The sequence below is a fragment of the Sprattus sprattus genome (assembly GCF_963457725.1).
Source record: "Sprattus sprattus genome assembly, chromosome: 2".
NCBI lineage: Eukaryota > Metazoa > Chordata > Actinopteri > Clupeiformes > Clupeidae > Sprattus > Sprattus sprattus.
Window position 1 is genome coordinate 70,732,396 of NC_137921.1, and position 22,968 is coordinate 70,755,363.

General features: G+C 39.3%; 1 protein-coding gene across 1 annotated transcript; it reads left to right on the plus strand.

Annotated features, from left to right (window-relative positions):
* Positions 1–2,236: 2,236 nt before the first annotated feature.
* On the plus strand, positions 2,237–10,058 carry LOC308382870 (cholesterol 24-hydroxylase-like; the record flags this gene model as incomplete). The annotated part of the gene is made up of 14 exons (XM_080860391.1): positions 2,237–2,301; positions 2,759–2,840; positions 2,939–3,012; positions 6,198–6,284; positions 6,494–6,632; positions 7,018–7,131; positions 7,588–7,744; positions 8,277–8,342; positions 8,441–8,513; positions 8,732–8,816; positions 8,954–9,064; positions 9,421–9,509; positions 9,636–9,702; positions 9,912–10,058. The coding sequence occupies 14 exons, from the start codon at positions 2,237–2,239 to the stop codon at positions 10,056–10,058; spliced, it is 1,356 nt and encodes a 451-aa protein (XP_080716517.1).
* Positions 10,059–22,968: the final 12,910 nt, after the last annotated feature.

Here is a 22,968-nt window from a genome sequence, read left to right on the forward strand (position 1 = left end):
ACTATAAAGGGACACTAAATGCTAACAGATCTTCATCAGAAAGATTACTACATTCCATTCCACATTCCATTTATATGTAAAACCTTTGACATGGAAGATTAATACATCACAATATATCATTTGCACCAACTATTTAGTGTTTAAGGATGTGAAATGTATATTCATTAAGCCATTCTTATACCCCAGAGTTTATAGGTAAGGGTAATAGGTTTTTTTTTGTGGCTATGTCAACAGGAGTCTTTAATTTTTTTCCGTCATTCTCTGAGATGCAATCATAACAAAAGCCATTTCAAAGCAGGAAACATGATAGCAGAGGCACCAGTGCTACTGCAGGGCAGGGAGCCAGGAAAAACAACATCAAACAGCAAATGACCTCGGCCGGGGACTCCAAGCCCAGCCACATTCCCAGAATATGATTGCTTTGTTTTGCGAGACAAATACACATGAGAGAAGCGATGGGGAGCAGGCTAGCTATCGGGGGGGGGGGGGGGGGGGGGGGTTAAGATGACCCCAGCCTAAGGCCTAGAAGGCCTCACGCAAAGGTCTGTGCTTAAATAGTGTGTGGGAGAGGAGAGCTGTTTTTGCCATGAGCAAATGGAACATGTGTTGTTTGTGCATTGCCTTGTACAAATGGAACATATATTGCGTGTGGGTTATGGCCAGTCAGTGGTCTGTTGATGGGGTTGGGGGGTCTTTGGAGACCATCTTTTCCCTGGACCCTTATTTTATACCGTTATCAATAATACATTTTGTTTTTGCACTCATGTAGAACAGTTTGTCATTTGAGAAAACTTTATCTAAGATGTGATTTGATTTCAGAAAGATATTTTGGTAGGTTTTGGATGTGTATTTTATATAGTTATTAGGTGGCATTCAAACTCTTAACAGGCGTGCAAAAGTTTTTTTTAAAATGTATTTATTCTAGTTAAAAAAAAAAAAAAAACATTGTGACTCAGTTGTCACCTAAATTATCAAGGTGCATTTTCCCACCAAGGAAAGACTTTCTCCAGCCTAAAGACATTACAACGTGGTCGATACCAAAGGGGTCGCTACAATCCATATTTTAATTATGAGCAACACGATAACTATCCTTATCCTTAGTCGTCTCGACGTACAGTATCACCCATAAAACCATATAACCACCATATAAAACTCAGCTAAATGATACAGCAAACGGGTGGAGGTATTTTACGCAAACATGATACTTAGGGCAGTGGTGGACAAGACGCTAAAACACTACACTTGGGCATAAAAAAAAAACACCGACACAAAAAGGAACTCGAATACATTATAAATTCGAACATTAAAAACATAATTACTCTTAACATAGAGCAGACATAATTCTGGGAACTACATCCATCCAAGAAGCGTCTATAGTCTTTGTGCTGTGCATTTTTTGCAATACTGTCCAGGACCAAGACTGCCCCCTATTGTTTAACATTATTTAGATCTCACAAACACATTTATTATCGTCAAATACCAAATTAATATTGTCTCATGGACGGCCAATCTCAATTTCTGCAAACAAATCAAATAGAAAAAAAGACAAAAATATCATATTAGAAATAAGCCTAATAGCACACATAGGCTACCTCTTGTACAAAATATTTAATGTCAATTCAAATTATGTTCATACTGTCGATCTATTTGCAAACTGTCATTTTAGCCCCAGTGGTAACGATTTTATCTAAAAAAAAATCCAACTTGAATCAATTTCCCTCTTTACTAGTTTGTATTGGGTGGCTCCAAGCTTCAGGGGAACTCGGGACAAACTTTCTTTGGAGTAATCAATGATCTTTGAAGTAGATTGCTGTCCCAGGCTCACTTATGCTGTTATGCAACTGATACCAGGGTGAGTGTTTGTCTGTAATGCGTTCTCGCTCAGACTTGACAGCTCAGAAGAACACCGACAGAAAATGGCATTTATTCAGATTATTACAGGATGGGCTGGGTATCTAGTATTAATACTGATTACGGTGGCAATTATAGCATTTGTTTGCTACTTACTTTACATTAAACATATTCATCGAAAGTTCGGTCATATTCCAGGACCGCCAATAAACAAGTAAGTGACGCGTCCTTTTTTTGCGGGGAAAAACAGCAATTTATCTAAATGTTACGAATACCTAATTGTGTTATTATTAACGTGAAAGACATCGGGACCACAGACTTTTTTTGATGGTTCTTGTGTTCGTACTTTTGTTCCTTGCTGATCTACAGCTTCCTACTTGGACATATGCCAACTCTTTTGGCAGACACTAAAACACCTGGCGGCAATATCAACCAAAGATTTCTTGAATGGTGAGCGCAACCTTGCGTAAAACTATGCATTTAGTATGTTCAAGTGGGTTCAAGCCCAGTTTCTCCCTTCAGTTAATATGTTAACTGCAGGCTTACCTAATATGTCAAACGATTCGCTCTGATGTAAGGCATAGGAACAAAGTTGACGTGCAACGAGTAGGCCTACACCTGTGGGGCTAAGTCTCTCCACTGTTACTGCAGGTTAAGAAGTCTGCGAATTTGTAACTGTTACTGTAATATGTTTTCTGCAAAAAGGTTACATATCCTACTTTAACACAGGTTAAGCATCATACACGAAAGCAGTTGTAGTACACCCAGATGGGGATTAGTTGGACAGAACAGTTGTCATGGTCTTAAACTACATTTATTTCATAGCACAATTTGGATAGTTTAAGCATGAACAATCTGTGAATATAGCTTAAACCTGATCCCATGTTTTAATATCTTAATGTTGTAGGGCTGAGAAGTATGGTCCTGTTTGTAGAGTGAACAGCCTGCATTCTGTATTTCTCATTGTTACTTGTCCTGAGGCAACCAAGGTAACACATTTTCATTTCTAAAATTAAATTTAAAAATACTTCCTCATAGCAAATATCTCTCCAGTAAACACCATAACTTTTATACTCTATGCACACAGGAGTTCTTAATGTCACCAAAGTATTCCAAAGACCCTTTTGTGTACAAGCGCCTGTTCAGCTTATTTGGTACCAGGTAATGTCTTGAAAAGTCTCCTCACTCCGTCATTTACATCCATGTAGAGGCACAATGATTATAATCCATTACACTTTTCATCAAACTCAGCGGAATCCTCTCTCATTCCTCTAGCTGGCCATATGTCTACTCAGGTATTTGTACACAGTCCTGGCTCTGTATGGGAAACAAACAAAGAGGCTCAGACCGGGCCATACACTACTCCATCCAATCAGCACATTGCTTCAGGAGCATGGAAGTGAGGGGTGTATTTTGATTGGCTGTTGAGCCTAAATATCAACAACCTTTCGCCAGCAACAAGGAATGCACATTTAGCATATGACTTATTGACGGACAATAGAAAGGCCAAATCCAATCATGCTTCAGTTACGAGTTTAGTGCTCTTTTTCGTTGTCGTCAGTACATGGTTGATCACAAAATCACACAGTTAACTTTCTACCAGAGCCTCTGGAGTATGAGCACTTAAACTACCTTGACATTGTTAGAGACATAGAACTCAACTCCCACTCACATTTGCCATACAGACTATACACAGCTCATTGTTTTCAGTTCCCTGCTTGCTCACATTCAATCCATCACCATCTCTTCGATTAACCATGTTCACGCATGATACTGATTTTACAGAGCGCAATCAGGGTCTTATTTTAAACCTCTGACTGGTTCAATATATCCTGACTCATAACCTAGGAAGATATTTCATTGTTATTCAACTGTGTAGAGAGAAGGCCTGCAGAAAGGGCAGACTGCGATTATTTGCACTACCTCTGCGTTTCTATGCTTGACCAACGTATTGAATATCTATGAAACCATAATAGCAAAACAATTTCTTTTGACGGCACAAACCAGCACAAACGTAGCACTAACGATTGGGACTATTTTGATGAGATTAGGGCGTGAACAGGGGGCTGGGTGACGTCACATGCCAGAAAATGCAATTTTGAATTACTCAAAATCCTTACCAGCACAAACGATAATGTTTACGGCACAAACCAGCACAAACCAGCACAAACCTAGCACAAACGAACAGCAGTGTTATTTTAATATTTTGAATGAGACGGGGGGCCAACTTCACATAGGTACCAATTGAGGCTATTTTAGTGTTGGAGAGGAATTGGGTTTGTCCCTCTGGCTGAATCTTAGGTGCTATGCACACGAAGTCTAGGGCCTCCGAATCGGATTTACTTTTCACACCAATCGAATCTTTTAATTTCGTAAATACGGAGGCTGGCAACGAGAGATTTGCGTAAACACGGAGGCAGCAGATTGTGGTGAACCGACTGTAGTACATACCTCACGCCTGTGGGTGGCGCTTTAGCGCTTTATTTACACAACTGAAAAAACGTGAAAAACCTAGAAGAAGGTACTTCACAGCACGAGGATAAACACATTACACAAGACATTCAAGCTCCAATTAACAACATTACATTATGATAGTTAATATCAGTGGTCAGACTAAAGGATATGCGAAAATGAATTCTTTTTTCTATTGATAATAAAGAGTTTGGAACAGTAACATGACATGTCTGTCATCCCATTTCCCATGATGCATTGCTCCGAGCATTTTACATACATTTATGAATAAAAAAGCAAATTAAATCGCTGGCCAATTTATATTTGTGGTCATGAAAGTTATGTTACGTCTGAATAAGAAGAATTAGATCAAGATAGGGGGCTAATCAAAAATCAGAAGACTGGGTTAATGTTAGTGAATTCGAGGCCCACCACGAGTGAGATTTTGAGGGAGAACAAGTTATATATATATTGGTTGGAGATGGCGAAAAGATCACGTGGGGCAGTGACGTCATCAGGTTGCGTGAAACCGTGCAGACGAACACCAGCCCCCGTACCGATTCAAATCTACTCACTTTCTACCCCGAACTGCGATCGTTGCGGAAACAAGGTGCGGATAGAGAGTGTTCGTATGTATGATAGGGCTATCTGTATTAGCTATCCGTATCAGGTGCTATGCACACGAAGTCTAGGGCCTCCGAATCGGATTTACTTTTCACACCAATCGAATCTTTTAATTTCGTAAATACGGAGGCTGGCAACGAGAGATTTGCGTAAACACAGAGGCAGCAGATTGTGGTGAACCGACTGTAGTACATACCCCACGCCTGTGGGTGGCGCTTTAGCGCTTTATTTACACAACTGAAAAAACGTGAAAAACCTAGAAGAAGAGACTCAAAAGCACGAGGTAAAGGAAGCAGCAAACGGATAAACACATTACACAAGACATTCAAGCTCCAATTAGCAACATTACATTATGGTGGTTAATAAAATCAGTGGTCAGACTAAAGGATATGCGAAAATGAATTATATTTTCTATTGATAATAAAGAGTTTGGAACAGTACAACATGACATGTCTGTCATCCCATTTCCCATGAGCCTTTGCTTCGGCCATTTTACATACATTTATGAATAAAAAAGCAATTAAATCGCTGGCCAATTTATATTTGTGGTCATGAAAGTTATGTTACGTCTGAATAAGAAGAATTAGATCAAGATAGGAGGCTAATTAAAAATCAGTAGGCTGGGTTAATGAGAGTGAATACGAGGCCTACCACGAGTGAGATTTTGAGGGAGAACAAGGGATATAAATAGTGGTTGGAGATCACAAATTGATCACGTGGGGCAGTGACGTCATCAGGTTGCGTGAAACCGTGCAGACGAACACCAGCCCCCGTACCGATTCAAATCTACTCACTTTCTACCCCGGACTGCGATCGTTGCGGAAACAAGGTGCGGATAGAGAGTGTTCGATATGTATGATAGGGCTATCTGTGTTAGCTATCCGTATCAGATTGACAAACTAGGCTCCATGTAAACGATCTCTCAGATTGACAAACTAGGCTCCATGTAAACGACCTCTTACAAATGCAAAGCAAAATCGAACACACATAACTCGATTTTAAGGCTAACTGCAGTAGCATTCGATTCACTTGAACAGTGTGGTGTAAACAAGTGCAATGATGTCATGCAATTCATTTGGATTGTCTTTTCTCATGTATATGCATAACTAACAGTCAGTCCGATGTTTTTGCTTGAATCTTGTTCAAACTTATCTTTTGCTTGATGAACAAAAGCTATAATCTGCATGGAAGAAGACTTTTAGAGTTGTTTTTTTAGCCTCATAGGACCCTTTTCACTGCTCTAGGAAACAATCTTGACTGTTACCCTTCAGATTCCTTGGAAATGGCTTGGTGACTGCCATGGACCATGATTTCTGGTACAAGCAGCGCAGAATCATGGATCCTGCATTTAGTAGTGTGTGAGTAAAACAATTTTAATCACTTACTAATTTAAACAACTACTGTATCTACAGCAATTTATAGTACAGGTATGCTTTACAAATAGTATGTGTAATCCTAACAGTCTATCAGCTTTTTTCAGATGAGTTGTAGAATCACTGTACTTTCTATAAAGTATCCTTGAAGGGTGTGTTGAGCTGTTTCAAGTCTGTGATGCATTAATATACAGATACTTACGGGGTCTGATGACTACCTTCAATGAGAGAGCAGAGAACCTGATGACCAAACTGGATGAGTATGCTGATAACCAGACACCGGTTCACATGCACAAGCTGGTCACCACCTTCACCCTAGATGTGATTGCAAAGGTCACTGCCTCTTTGAGCCCTATGTGAACAAGTTAGTGGCCAACTGTTTATTATTGAATTCATGAATTGTTATACTCTTAATAACATCCTATGGCAAATGTTTCAATGTCAAGGAGTTTAAAATAGCAGAGCAAATTTACCCAAAGACTAGGCACAGAATGTCCTCCAAAACTATGTGTTTAGTATACAGCAAGTTTACTGCATCTTACTTAACCAACCTTCAGAACTACATAAAATAGATAAGGGTCCTTTCCCACAGATTTGTAGTAATGTTCTTAAAAAGAGACATGTTTCATATACGTTACAGTGTTATGCTATGCTATGCTTTTCTGTGCTATGCTATGCTATGTTGATTGTCATGAAGTGTTTGTGATATTCCATGTAGGTGGCGTTTGGCGTTGATTTAGATTTACTGAACATCGCTGACTCCCCTTTCCCCCGCGCCATAGAGTTATGTCTGAAGGGCATGATCCTCCACATACGAGATCCATTCTTTGAGGTAAGGTGTCACAGCAGTACTGGAGAAATCAAGCTAGTGATATTTCCTGACGTCTTATCTCCTGAGACTGATACTGATAACCTGATAGCTAATGGGATCAGCTAACACAGAGGTCTGACCCTATTCCACTGCACATTACATTCATGTTGAAGATTTATAAGATTGCGTTGTTACAACTTCATGACAGTGACAATGTAACAGTATCCAGTGTGGAACACAGTCTGGACAGTAAAAGATCCAGTTAATGATGCCAATATTGGTGCCAATTCAAATAAAATCAAATAAAATCAAACTTTATTTGTAGGCCTACAGCACATTTCATACACAGAGGTTACACAATGCTCTTCGCAGTAGGGAAGAAAACAAACGGGGGGGGGGGGGGTTACAGACCCAGTGTATTGGATCAGAGCGTGACCAGCTGAGATAGATGAGTGTTGACCTCATACTTTTATTCAGTATTTGAGGAAGAACAAAAAGATGGTGCAGGAAATAAAGGCAGCTGCCCAGTTCCTTCGTGAAACAGGAGCCGCCTGGATAAAGGAGAGGAAGAAAGCTGTTCAGAATGGTGAGGATGTGCCTATGGACATTCTTACACAGATTCTCAAAAGTGCAGGTAATTTGAATTTGTGTACACTCACACACACACACACACACATTAATATATGTATGTATATGTATGTATGTATATGTATGTATATCCATAAATACAGGATTCAGACACTGTGTTCAGTATGTTGCATACACCATTTAGAAGGGTTAGTCTCCTCTACTTGTATATTTTGAATTTTTTTGTGCCACTTTGTTCACCAAAGGTTTCAGGTAGGTAACCTATGTGTAGTTTGTCAACCGACTTTTCCTTTTTAGAGTTAAAGTTTAACACTTGCCGGGATAATCACTTGTCTTAGTTTACTTGCATCCTTAGGTTTGATATTTAATCTTGTGACCCAGAGTCCAATAAATATGTCTGGCCTTATTAACAGGTCCTGCCACTGAAAATACTGTGCAAGCTTTCTCACTTCACGGGGCCAAATAACTCTGATCTGCGTATTTTTTTATTCTGAGTGTGAGGAATATAAAAATCATATTGTGTTGCTTTAAGGGCTGTCTATGCAACAACTTATCTTCACGTTGCTTTATGTTCACAGAGGAAAACAAAGATGACAATGACGAGGAAACCATGCTTGACAACTTTGTCACATTTTTCATAGCAGGTTGCTATCTAATTACCCTAAAAAATAAATCCAGTTGAACAATCCAATAACTGATATTGTTGTTCTGCATTGATCACCTTATCATTGTATGAATTAAGGTCAAGAAACAACTGCTAATCAGATTTCATTTGCCATTATGGAACTGGGAAGACATCCTGAGATACTACTGAGGTATGAAGAGTTATAAGTGATAATATACCTGACCCCAACATACTGTGTGTGTGTGTGTGTGTGTGTGTGTGTGTCTCTCTCTCTCTCTCTCTCTCTCTCTCTCTCTCTCTCTATATATATATATATATACAGTATATATATATATATATATGCTGTATAGTTATAATAAGAGTAATAATGAGAGTTTAAAAGACTAATGCTTTTGCCTATTAACCCAGGCTAAAGGAGGAGGTGGATGAGGTCCTTGGGGTGAAACAGGAGATCAGCTATGAGGATTTAGGAAATCTGACCTACCTAACCCAGGTCATTTACACTTTCCTATATCACTGTTCTAAAAATCAGCCAAAGGAGAATACTGACCAGAGTCTTCCCATCTTTTATAACTGTTGTTTTAAGATGTCTACATTTTGAAAAAAATGTCTTTAAATGATGATGTGCAGGTGCTGAAAGAGACTCTACGGTTATACCCAACTGCTCCTGGTACCTCTCGCTGGCTGGCAGAGGAAACGGTCATCAATGGCATCAAGGTCCCTGGTGGATGTGGCATTCAGGTTGAGTTACAAGTTCTTATATTATGACATCCTGAAACCTTGTCCAATCCTGATCAGACATGGATCCTTCAGACCCTTTGCCCAAACAGGGCCCTGTTTGTTAAAGCGTCAATCTGCAATCTGGGTGATTGTCTTACTTAAAGTCTCAGTGAAGGTCTCAATGAAAGTCAGAGTTGGTTGTGCCATAATGATTTAACTGAACACCATCCTGATTAATTCTATATGAGAGGTCTGTGTTGGTCATACCTTGGCACGATCCTGATTTACATATTGAAGTCATCTCAGTACTGTGGCAGTACAGAATGGATGTTTTGAATGGATAGATGTGTTGTAACATTTTTATCATCTTTTTGTAGCTCAGTTCATATGTGAGTCAAAGGATGGACAAATTCTTCAAAGATCCACTGACATTTGATCCAGAGAGATTTCATTTGAATGCTCCTAAGTAAGACATCAATTTGGGCTCCTTAGATTGAGTTTGTTTATGATATTGTATATAATGAAAATCCACACAATGCCCAATAGCCCAACTTTAAAATGCAACAAATCTTTTTGTGCTTTATACATCAAGGCCTTATTTCTGCTACTATCCCTTTGCCTTGGGCCCACGGTCCTGTCTTGGGCAAAACTTCTCTCAGGTAAAACACACACATCTAAAGTCACTAAAATTGTGTTTTGACTAGACCTGTAGGCTATTTTAGTATGCTACATTACTGACCACTTCCACATGTGTACCTTGACCCCTAAAAGTTTTCCTGTCCTCCTGAGAAACCACCCATTTCGTAATGAGATAATGATCAGCGTTTTCAATGGGCGTATTGTCAATAAATGCCATGTTTGTTTGCAGATGGAGGCAAAGGTTGGACTGGCTAAACTGCTGCAGAGGTTTGACTTCACCCTGGTGCCAGGGCAGTCTTTTGGCATCCTAGAAACGGGCTCACTGCGGCCGGAGAGCGGGGTGATATGCACGATCAAACAGCGCAGTAGTGCATGACCCTCAGAGCCCTTGACAAACAGTGTTTCCTTTTGTATGAAGACAGGCTGGCTTTGAATCCTAAAAATATATCATATTTATACAGTAACACTTCTGAATGCATTTATCTTATTGTTTGACCTAAAAGACTAATTAACCATTGCTTTTTCTTTCCTAGAGTTATTTAGGTGAGGTATTATATCTGCTTGTATCTAGTCTTTTTATGACGTATGACATCTGATTGACTTTATCCAAACCAGTAACCATTTGAGACTTCATAATAGGCTTTCACCCAAAGGTAGACTATTACTCTGCACTGCTTCAGAGGCTTGACTGGAGACGTGGCTGTAGGTTGATTTTTGTTCACCTTAAAGAGCTTGATGGAGATAAGTTGTCTGTTTACTGTCTGTAGGTTTGAACAATATGCCGTCCTTTCTGTCCCTGAGGAGTTGACTATGAATGAAATATGCATTATGGTCATTAAAAAATTCCTTTTCCTAACGTGGACCAGAATAACATATTAACAGGACCCTGTGGACCTCCTTCAGGCAGACATAAGCCACAATGTAACGTACATGGCAGGAAAGGATGCTGACATACATAATTGACACCATGGGACTGAGCATGTGATGGCAACAAGTAGAAGACAGAAGGATGTATATAGTGCATTGTGAAACCCTTTAGAGTTATCAATTTGTCCTAGTCTTGATAGAAACTAGGGATGCAAATGATTAATCGACTTTAGATTAATTGTCGATTAAGAGGTTGCTCGATCAAAATGTATTAATCACGATTAATCGCTAGAGGGCGCTAGCGCGAGAGACCGGTTGAAAACAAAATGAAGCGAGCGAAAAGAAGTGCGGTGTGGGACCACTTCAACATTGTTAATTCAGGCAAAGAAGTCAAATGTTCTCTGTTTAATGCGGTATTGAAATACAATAGTTCCACTAGCTCGCTCAGTTATCATTTGAACACCGTGCATGCTGCTGTCCTGCATGGCACCACCAGTTCACCTGATCAACCTAAAATCACAGCTACACTGTATTATACCTTCTCTCACTTACTGCCGCGAGGTTAGCTATTAGTTCGTTAGCGGGCTAGCTCACTGAGACTTCATAGAGTTAGCTACCTAGCTCGTTAGCGGGCTAGCTCACCTTGCTATGAATATGAATATCTCTGTCTACTCCCGTGCTAACGTGTGCCCGCGAGTTTGGCTCATGAGAGTAAGTAAGTAAGAGTTGAGTTGGCTATTTAGCTTGATAGCGGACTAGCTCACTCAGGCTTAATGATATTATATACCTAGCTAGTTAGCGGGCTAGCTTACCTTTGCCTGATGGCTTGCCATTAAGAATGTAACTACTCTATCCCTCACTACCGTGAGCGCGAGTTAAACTTCAGAGAGTTGTGTTGGCTAGTTAGCTTGTAATAGCCTAGATGCAGTTTCTTCATAATCTATAGGCTCAATAATATTCTGTTTGGCGCTCTATTTAATTTCTTCTATTCTTTTTTTTTTATGTCTGTTTCAAATGCAAGAACTGAGCCAGTCCATCATTTATTTCTTTGTTTTAAATTAAAGAATGTATTTTGTTATACCATAAAAAAACTTTTCTGCTTTCTTTTCCTAATGCATAATTACTTGAGGAATGGATAATAGAATAGAATAGAATAGAATAGAATTATCAGAATGTAATGTAATATAATAACTCAACTATTTAGCTGATATTTGTAAAGGCCCTATTGAAACACTGAAACTCAGGTGAAAAACGCCGCTTATCAATTAATCGAAAGTCGATCGATAAGATTATCAACTAATGATTAATGAATTAATCGATAATTTGCATCCCTAATAGAAACCAACCAAAACTAGTTTGGTCATGTCTGTTAGCCATGTGTCTTTCACTGAAATAATGCAAGTGTATGTGTGACATGAGTTGAGTTTGTAATAAGAAGGGGCTATGCCCCAGAGCTTTGGATTTGCTTTGGATTTGTTGCTTGACTCTTGTGGTGCTTGTAACTTTCCCTGGTGCCGATGCCTTGAATAAAGCTTTAGGCCGAATCTCGATTATTCCCCTTGCCCCTTTTGCTTTGTCTTTGTCTTTGTCTTAACCCTAGCACTTGCAAGTGTAAGGGCCAAGGGCTGAAAACTTTCCCCTATGAAATGAGACGCCACTCGGTTTCGGGTACGTCACTTGGCGTCGCTGGATAATACAGGATGGTACATGTAAAGCACAGGTCGATGTCTTCAAACAAGTGCTGTCATTCACAGATATCAAACGGAGTTCGCGGATAAGTTATCTGTAGACATGCGTGACTGTATGAGCTATGAAACTAGCGATTTAAAAAAAGTTTCAATTATGGTTGCAAATATATATACGACTGTATAGAGCACAAAACTAGACTGTCGTAATTGTTTTGTGGACGGTACATGTAAAGCACGGATCGATGTCTCCGAAGCAAGTGCTGTCATTCACAGATATCAAACGTAATTCGTGGATAATAAAGTTATCTGTACACATGCATGGAGTCAGGCTAGTCCTAGCAAGCTACCATATAAATCAATGAAGTGGTGGCATACGCGCTAATTGTAACCTAAAACTACCGTTTGAAAGCTTCAGTTAAGACCTACTAGTTTTGGTTGGTTTCTATCAAGACTAGGACAAATTTCACAATGCACTATACACATCCTTCTGTCTTCTACTTGTTGCCATCACATGCTCCATCCCATGGTGTCAATTATGTATGTCAGTATCCTTTCCTGCCATGTATGTTACATTGTGGCTTATGTCTGCATAGTTCATGTAGCACATTTCAGATCAAACCGAGTCATTATAAACATATAAAAAGTTGTGTTGATAGCTTTATTCATGTAAAATATTCCTCGCTTCAAGCAGCCATTTTTAAAAAAAAAAAATTCCCGAGCTGGTTTCGCTGTGTGCTCTGGGATAGCCCTTGGAGGACCAAGGTAGCTCTCCGATCAGCTTAAAAACGAGGGCCATACACCCCTTTATCTTACCCCTTAATCTTGATCAAGTTGGGTATTGAGACACCACTAGCTCTCACATGAACTCGCAACTTCAAGGGTAAGGGGAAAGATAAGGGGTAAGGGGAAGTATTGAGATTGGGCCTTAGTGTCACACCTGTGTTGCCTGACAGTTTTTACCACGTGGCAGACCTTTACAGTTTTATACGATTGCTAAAACACTAAAACCCATTGGCTGAACAAAGTTCTCATTTGCCTGAACTCATGTAGTTAATTGGGCAGTCTGTTGTCAATACCTTAAACTATTTCACAGGGTAAAACACAATTTGGAGATCTCACTTAGACTTTTCAGCAAAACTCTAAACACATTCTCAGTCTCAAAACACATTCTGCATTCCCATGCACATGTCACCCATATTGGTAAACACAAGTGGCAACAATCAAAAACAAATAGAGAACAAATGTCATTGATTAAACTCAACCACTCAAAATTGATTTAACTTGTATCAAATGATGTGACACAACCAATAAGCCAGTTTAGAGAGCAAACAGGTTGTTGAAGGTGGGAAGGAGAAAGTCTGAGAATGGATAGAAGAAACAATGTGAGAGGACGAGGACAAGTGAACACCCCGTTGACTCCTTTGATTTTTGTCCCTTTTACTGTAGTAGTGTGTACTGTAGTAGGCCTATAATGTACAATATAAACAAGTTGTATGGCCCTGAACATTGTGCTTTCTATTTGGTACAGTAACAGTACTGACTGCTCAATAGATTTTGACTGGTTGCAGGTTCATATCAACAAAGAACAAGAGTGAGTTGTGAGTAGTGAGATGCAGGGTACAGTACTATAGGGGTACAAGAAGGAGAAAGAACCAGCACAAATTAGAGCAAAGCACTCTGCTAGTAATTTCTGATACATTTGTATAGCTACTATGAGAGAACATGTTTTCATTCATCAAAAGACATTGATAGATAAATATGAAATTTGTTTTGAGATAAAACATTTTTTACCTTTCCCTGAGAACTATATGTTTTGAACAATGTGTTGTCTATTTTTTGGTGTATTGTTTACTGACTCCTTAAAGGTGTATATCATTTTGATCACTTTGTTAATGATTTGAGAGCAGTGTTTGATTTTGAGCACAGGTAAAACTGTTTTGAGGCGAAAGTTTCATTTTGCAAGAGGATTCAGAGGTTTTGTAAATAGTGCTTGAAGATGAGGTTTTGTGTTTAGAGTTTAGAGAAAATTAGTGACTGTTTCAAGAAATGTGTTTTAGCAATTGTAAAAAAACTGGTAAAGCACTTCACCAAAGATGAATCAGTTCATGCAGGTTCAAAGGGAATTTGTCCTCAATACCAGTCATGATATGAAGAGAACTAATCGCTCTCTTCACAGAAATGCAGTATTACCAGCTCTTGCCTCTCATTGCCAGGAACAGAGATGGTGCTACGTGCACTTCCTTCTGGTAAAATACTGTATGGTCTCATGTTCATACTGACAGCAGTGAACAGGGGGAACATTCTTTAGATAGTTGAAAGCTTGCTAAGCCTTTTATCTCTCTTATATGCCCTTTCAAACAGGGAGTTCAAGAGTACCTAAAAGAAAATGTCAACACTACGTAGTTGATTCCTGAGGTAAGGTACCTTACTAACTGAAGTGTGAGTTTTTCAATTCTTGTTTATGTTTTGCTGATGTAACAGGGCTCAGTGTTGAAAAATACAAGCCTCTTCTTGCAGGTGGTTCTCCAGATGAATTCAGTAAATAAACAAAAAAGCCTGGGCCCTTACTGGGAGTGGGGTTATGGTTTTGGTTATGGTTTTCTATTCTTTTCTAAAAGTGGTCATGGAGTAACCACCTGTCTTTAGAAGTATGGAGAACCAGTATAACCAGTTGTAGAAGTGACCTGATTCAGATATGCGTTTGTGTGTTCAGTGTAAGAAGGCTCTGATTGGTCAGCAGTGGAAGTGCTCATTCCAGCCTCTGCTCTTAAAAGCATCGCTGTGATACATGCTTTAGATTATGCCATTTTCAAGATGATCTTTTCCTAATATATACAGTATAGTGTGTGGGTGTGTGTCTGGAGTAAGGGGTTATATCAGGGGTGTCATTTACGGGCCACTAGAGCTCCCTGCTGAATGGCGTGTGGGTTTGCTTACAGTTTTTTACAATTGCTAAAACACATTTCTTGAAACACTCATTTTCTCTAAACTCTAAACACAAAACCTCATCTTCAAGCACTATTTACAAAACCTCTGAATCCTCTTGCAAAATGAAACTTTCGCCTCAAAACAGTTTTGCCTGCGCTCAAAATCAAACACTGCTCTCAAATCATAAGCAAAGTGATCAAAATGATATACACTTTCAAGGAGTCAGTAAACAATACACCAAAAAATAGACAACATGTTGTTCAAAACATAGTTCTCAGGTAGAAGTAAAAAATGTTTTACCTCAAAACAAATTTCATATTTATCTATCATTGTCTTTTGATGAATGAAAACATGTTCTCTCATAGTAGCTATACAAATGTATCAGAAATGACTACTCTGCTTCTAATTTGTGCTGGTTCTTTCTCCTTCTTGTACCCCTATAGAACTGTACCCTACAACTCACTCTTGTTCTTAGTTGATATGAACCTGCAACCAGTCAAAATCTATTGAGCAGTCAGAACTGTTACTGTACCAAATAGAAAGCACAATGTTCAGGGCCATACAACTTGTTTATTGTACATTATACAGCCTACAATGCACTGTAGGCCTACTACAATAAACACTACTACAGTAAAAGGGACAAAAATCAAAGGAGTCAATGTGGTGTTCACTTGTCCTCGTCCTCTCACATTGTTTCTTCTATCAATTCTCAGACTTTCTCCTTCCCACCTTCAACAACCTGTTTGCTCTCTAAACTGGCTTATATTGGTTGTGTCACATAATTTGATACAAGTTAAATACATTTTGAGTGGTTGAGTTTAATCAATGACATTTGTTCTCTATTTGTATTTGATTGTTGCCACTTGTGTTTACCAGTATGGATGACATGTGCATTGGAGTGCAGATGTCATACTCGTAATTCTAGTCAGAATATGAGTCTGATACTGACCCATTGGGCTGTGATTATGAGGCGTGTTTCAACGAACCAGGAAAAAAAACTTCTCTTCGCTCAATTACCTATAGCCAATCAGAGCAACATAGTATGACCATCTGATACATTAAAACTTTTACCGGATCCCGTAGGAAGGACGTAGGAAGGACGACAAAAACATATTTTCGATCGACAAATGCATTGATCGCGTGTCTCTGTTCCTCTTTCAAAATGAATGTGCTGTCAAAATCTGTGAGATATGCCTGCTCACGTACTTATTAGCAGCAAGGCTAGCTAGCTACTATGTGTTTCAATGGATTTTTTGTCTAAGTGTTAGCAATAACCTATCAATAATGGTCTAGAGCGCTTCAGTTAAGACCTACAATCCTCGGCAACATTCGGGTTGCACATACACAACTAACAGAGTCAATGTAGACATATAAAAGTCGTGTAGATAGCTTAAATCACATAAAATATGTCGCACTAAGCTCCAGAGACGCCGCCATCTTGGTTCGATTTCTAATCTATTTATCTAATCAACTCAAGCGTTGGTTGGTCATCTGTCCATCATCGTATAAAGCCTGCCCTGACAATTTGATTGGTACGACAGAATCCTGACTTCTGATACTCTCTCCCCAACTGCTCAAACCCAGACCGAATCTCCCTGACCAAAAATGTTGTGGGCGGGGTTCAGGCTAGCAAATTGTGTTTTACCGTGTGAAATAGTTTAAGGTATTGACAACAGACTGCACAATTAGCTACATGAGTTCAGGCAACTGAGAACTTTGTTCAGCCAATTTGTTTTAGTGTTTTAGCAATCGTAAAAAACTGTAAGTAGCCTATGGATGAAATATCTCATACCTAGTGAGAGACCTGACATTCGGGAAATCATCGCTCAGGTCTTTGGCAACAACATTCTCCCTGGAGCATGCAGTGGGTCATACATGGCTCTTGCACCGTCTGTGCACAAAGCGACACATTTTGGCCAGGCTATAGCATGTTCAGGGGAAAAAAAACTAAAAGCTGAGCGTCGTTTGACACATTGGTGGATTCATCTAATTGTAGTGCAAAATAATCAGCTGCCAATTCATCAATAGGGCGGGCAATGGGATGCTTTTCAGTTTTTTTTTACACATTCATCCTTCCCAAACCGTTTTGCACATATCACTGGCTGCTGGCAATATTAAACTTTCCGCATTATGTAGGCCTATGGCCTTTTAGGTCTGAGTGACACGTAATGCAACTTGATAAGAGGCTTTTAAAGCTAGCTCGCACACTTTGGCTGATTGTCTCATTAAGGTCTGCTTGCCCTCAAAAGATTTTAAACAGGAAATATGAAATGTCTTTTCTTTCAAGTGAGCATGGGTTGTCTTTAAGTGTCGTTGCAGCTTTGATGGTTTTATAGTTTTGTTTTATAGCACGGAAGAGCAAACCATGCACACTTGCTTTGTAGGTGAAGCCAAACTTCAGATAATTCTCTGAATATGTATGTGTCTTCTCCCGTTTGTGCTTTTGGCTGTTCATGGAAGGGGTGTTGTTGGCATCCTCTGAAGGTATATTAAATGAACCGCCATCAGTGGTGTCCGAAGTGGAGCTTTAGTTCCGAGAAATTACAAAAACGATCCATTATTTCCATTGGTGTATAAAGTTGTACTCAAAAGTACAGATATCTTACTGGAAAATTACTCAAGTAAAAGAAAAAGTCACCTTTTAGAATACTACTTAAGTAAAAGTATCTGATCTTTATTTGAACCCCACTCCCTACTCAATACATCGACAAACACAAACACACTGCAAATGAAGCTGCTTGCAGCTAGATATCTAGATAGCGATCTACACTTTTGCTAGCTAGCTAGGTAACTAACAATCTAGTTAAGATAACATCCCCAAACAGTTATGGTTAATGTCAACTAGTGTTATTACCACTTCTAGTACCTAATCAACAAATGTGTTAATGTTAAAATCAATATGGTAATGTTGACGTCAAAATGTTAATGTTACCGTCTGGAATTGCACGCTGAGCTATTCCCTGGCAAACGCCAGCAAGTTGCCAGGAGCTTAGCATACTTTATCAATATTGAACAAAATGTTTATTTTCATTTTATTGAGACCTGTATGCTTTTGCTTCGATTATTGTTGTGTCCCCTTGGTTGTTGATATTAATGTATTGGATTTGTCCTTCCACTGCATATTGCAGTCCATTTTGCCTTGATATGGAGGATATCGCGGATATATTACTTCAAAAAGAATCACTGACACTGACAGATATAGCGCTTGTCCTAGCCATGCTTTAGGTTGTATATTGACAGTCCTAGGAGTTTTGTCTGACGTAGCAACGGTATCTAAAGGCCGATTTATGGTAAGAGGCATAAGCGCAAGTGCAAGAGGCCCTGCAAGCAAGTGAATTGCTTGGCAACACCCCCAACGCAACGCGTAAGCACGTAGCAATTCATGCTCCTTAACTGCATAGACATGTATAGGTAGACACCGCCTCCACTGCTTCACGGTGAAACGCGTCGCCGCCATTTTGGGAAAGGTGCTCTCTGCCGTCAGAGGTCTGTCAGACGTGTCAAACTAGCGCAAGTTGCCAGGAGCTGCGGTTTATCTGGATAAAAATCACGATAACCTTTTACATTTCGCAACCAATTTCATGGAGTATTCAAGGGTTTATGCTCTACGTGAAGTGTGTGAAAAAGATTTGCCTCTACTTACTTTGAATCTCGCTAGTCAAATCGCCAGTCATACATGTGCATGGGTCTATAATAAACGCTCGTGCATTTTGAAAATACTGAGAAGATCTATAAACTATCGAAATAGTGCTTCTTTAGTTACTACGTATTGACCATCATTAAGAGAAAGAGCATACATCAAATAGTGAGAAACTGGCATTCAGTGTGTTTTTCATAGTTTAATAGTTCCTTTTCAAGTATGTGCATTAAGAAACCTTGAACAGTGCAATTGGCAATACACAGTTATTTCACAAATCAACATTAGGCTACAAAAAAAATCTATATATTTCTATAGCAGTAAAAATATACACATCTCAATATATACATAGCCTACACATCTCAATAGTTGAACTGTAATATAAATAACATAGCATATATATAATACAATATAATATAATGACTCAGTATAATGTGCAATGGAATAACATATGATATATATAATATGTGATACAATATAATATATTTTAAGTATAAGTATATATTCATATTATAAATATATATATATATGTACATTTGTACAATTTGACATAATATACAATCATGCTCTTAACATTTTCAGATCTATGCAGTGCAATTGACACAATATATAATTGTGAAATAACTGTGTATTGCCAATTGCACTGTTCAAGGTTTCTTAATGCACATACTTGAAAAGGAATTAAACTATGAAAAACACACTGACTGCCAGTTTCTCACTATTTGATGTAGCCTATGCTCTTTCTCTTAATGATGGTCACTACTAGTAACTAAAGAAGCACTATTTCGATAGTTTATAGATCTTCTCAGTATTTTCAAAATGCACGAGTTTTGAAAGAAAAGTGAGCGTTTATCATAGACCCATGCACATGTATGACTGGCGATTTGACTAGCGAGATTCAAAGTAACGTAGAGGCAAATCTTTTTCACACACTTCACGTAGAGCATAAACCTTTGAATACTCCATGAAATTGGTTGCGAAATGTAAAAGGTTATCTGATTTTTATCCAGAAAAACCGCAGCTCCTGGCAACTTGCGCTTGTTTGACACACGTCTGACAGACCTCTGACGGCAGAGAGCACCTTTCCCAAAATGGCGGCGACGCGTTTCGCCGAGGCAACGGGCTGAAGCAGTGGAGGCGGTGTCTATCTATACATGTCTATGCTTAACTGAGTATATCTCGGCCTGAAGGGGGCTTTTGCGAACGGTCAAAAGCGCATTAACGTGCGCTAGGACCACTGATTCGCCAAACCTGCTTGGAGCTTGGAGTCTGTGTTCTACCAGAGTCCAGTTCTACCCCAGATTTTTTTTTTTTTTTTTTTTAAAAGATGATTCGATTTTGTAACTCGAGTAACGAAAGTTTCAGGGAAAATGTATCGGAGTGAACGTATCAGGTTTCTTTGCAAAATGTAGCTAAGTAAATGTAAAAGTTCACTTTTGCTCAGTTTCCATGACTTTTCCAAACATTCCATGGTTTCTAGGTACCGTGGGAATCCTTATTTTGCGTGTTATGTGACATAGAATATTGCCGGTGCCGGCGATGTAAGAGGGAGGGCCGGTTGGCGATGGAAGTGGGCTGTTATTTTGGACCACCCCAACACCGTCGGCCCACCGGGGATTCCTGCCTCAGAGAGTATACTTTAAAAGACGGCTGCAGACAAATATGGAGTTTCATGATTTGATATAGGGTCAATTATGGCTTCATTATCACTTTGATGACAAAGCATTCATGTAGTAGCACGAATATCTAATTAAAATGTTCAACCGACCGGACAAACTGGCGATATAACCATGGTCAAGATTGCCCTCACTACAGTGACTAACGACGACCGAAGTCAAAGGCGCCCTCTGGCCGCTAGTCTGTGTATTACATCCACGAATAATGTAATTTCACTGCCGTCTAGTCTGTGTACCGCAAGCACGAAAAATGCTCTTTCACCTCAGATTTGAAAATCATTCAAGGCACGGAAAGCTTCACGGATTTGCCTATCGATTTTGTTCGAGGTCAATTTATACCGTACCCTGACGTGGTTTCAGGACATCTGGTGTCTTATTTTAACGCATTGTTCTCTGTCGTAAGTTCGCTCGAGCAAAAAAAAAATACTAATAAGCCAATGAACACGTTAATCTAGGTACGGTTTGAATTCAACTTTTAAAATGCTCATGCACTTTAAAATGGAAGAATACGGTCTAGAAGAGTGGTACATTGCATTTTGGGTAACACACAAATATTGCTTTCCTGTCCAGTCATTGGTTCATAGAATAGACCAGCTCCACCTAGTCGACAACCCAGACATGACACCATCCAGGCTGGAAGAATACAGGCACACCAACAAACATATTTTCACATGACATTTCAGTCAGTGTAGTAGACAACCGTGTATTTCATCTGTGTAAGACTTAGAATACAGAAGGAGCCTAGTGAATGTATACATACTCTTACATTTAAAGTGCGTTTAAAGTTTGCATTTAGTTTCTCCGGTTTACAAGTCATCTCAGCCACTTCGTCTGTCTACGATCACCGCTTAATTTCTTCAGTTTTCTAAATACCCCATGAAACTTTTTCTTTCGGTTGTCTTACACGCTAATGACTACTTCAATTCGATACATTTTCTGGTACTTCAGATTGATCAACGTACTTCACAAAATGTGATGCAGATTCCTGCTCCACGCACATGCACCGCCAGATGGCGCTCCAGGGCTGATCTTACTCCGAAGCGATACTTTAAATGCGCGTTTTTAAAAAACACATTCATTCTCTCAGCCAGCGTTTGCACCTCAAGTATTACAGATCTATATATTAACTATTTGATTATTTAACAAATAAGATTTTTTTTTGCCTAAATATACAAATATTTAACGTATGTATGTACCCCTTTTAACCCAGTAGATATTCTAAGAAAGGGGTTGTCAAGTAACACACAACCTGTTAAAATACTTGGCAAAATAGACACAGCCAATGCCACATGGACATCATGGTGAATATACAGATGCACACAAACTTAAATATATCGAAGGGTGCGTAATACACTTTTCTGTTAAGGTTCAGTTTCACACCATTACCTCAAGTGCCTTTACAAAGCATCAAGCAACCCTGTTGTTTTGAACCAAAGCTAATTCATTATCAATCCACTTACTTTGGTAAATGGAAGAGAACATGGTAATTGCCCACAGGGTTTCAGAAGCAGTCACTTGTGCGAATTCACAGTGGGGGAGAGTGGGGTGAGTTGTGCCAGTTTTTACTTAAAGTGACTTTTAAGCGAGGCCATGACAGTAATGCTTCCAACTAAAATATGTACATATATTTCAGGATGTGGTGCATCATTGGGAACAATCACTTTGGATCTGAAATATAGTATTTAAGAAATATAGCTTTCTGAATTTCATCGCGTTTGCCAGTTATGGAGCAAGTGCCTTGCTGGGCAGGAAGTCAGGGGTAGCTGCACGTCTACATCTCATTGTGTGGCACTGCCTAAACCATAGGCTGGAATTGGCTGGTGGAGACACAGGCAAGCCCACTAATAATATCAATCATTTCAAGTCTTTTTTAGACAAAATGTACACTCTGTACCACAGATCACCATAAAACTGCCGGGAACTGGCTGAGCATGCGCAACAACTTGAAGTAAATCTGCAAAAGATTGGGAGGGGTCCTTGATATCAGATGGGCAGCCAGCAGTTTCAGAACTGTGAAAGCTGTATGGAATTCCTACAAGGCCCTGTATCACCACTTCAGTGCTGCTTCAGTGGATGTCACAAGAGATCAAAATGACAAGGCCATGTACAGGGGTCTTATGACCAAAATGGAGCAGGAGGAATTCCTATGTGATTAAGCCCTAATGTATGACACATGAGAGGAGATCTCCCACCTCTCTCTAAACTTGAAAGAAAGAGCAATGACCCTCACAAGAGCAGACACATTGATGAGACGAACTATTTGCATCGTGAAGTCCTGGCTGGTGAAGCACAGGGGAGCCGTTAACCCCAGAACACGCCCCTGCAAGGTGGAGGACAAGGACGCCCTCTGGGCACTACTGTAAAAAGGAGACTCCATATCTAGATAGTTCTTAATCTAGCAATTCTCTTGTTGTGTTGACATACTTTTCTTTACTGTTACTTGAATTTTAATAAACTTCAAAATACAAACACATTTATTCATTGTCATTG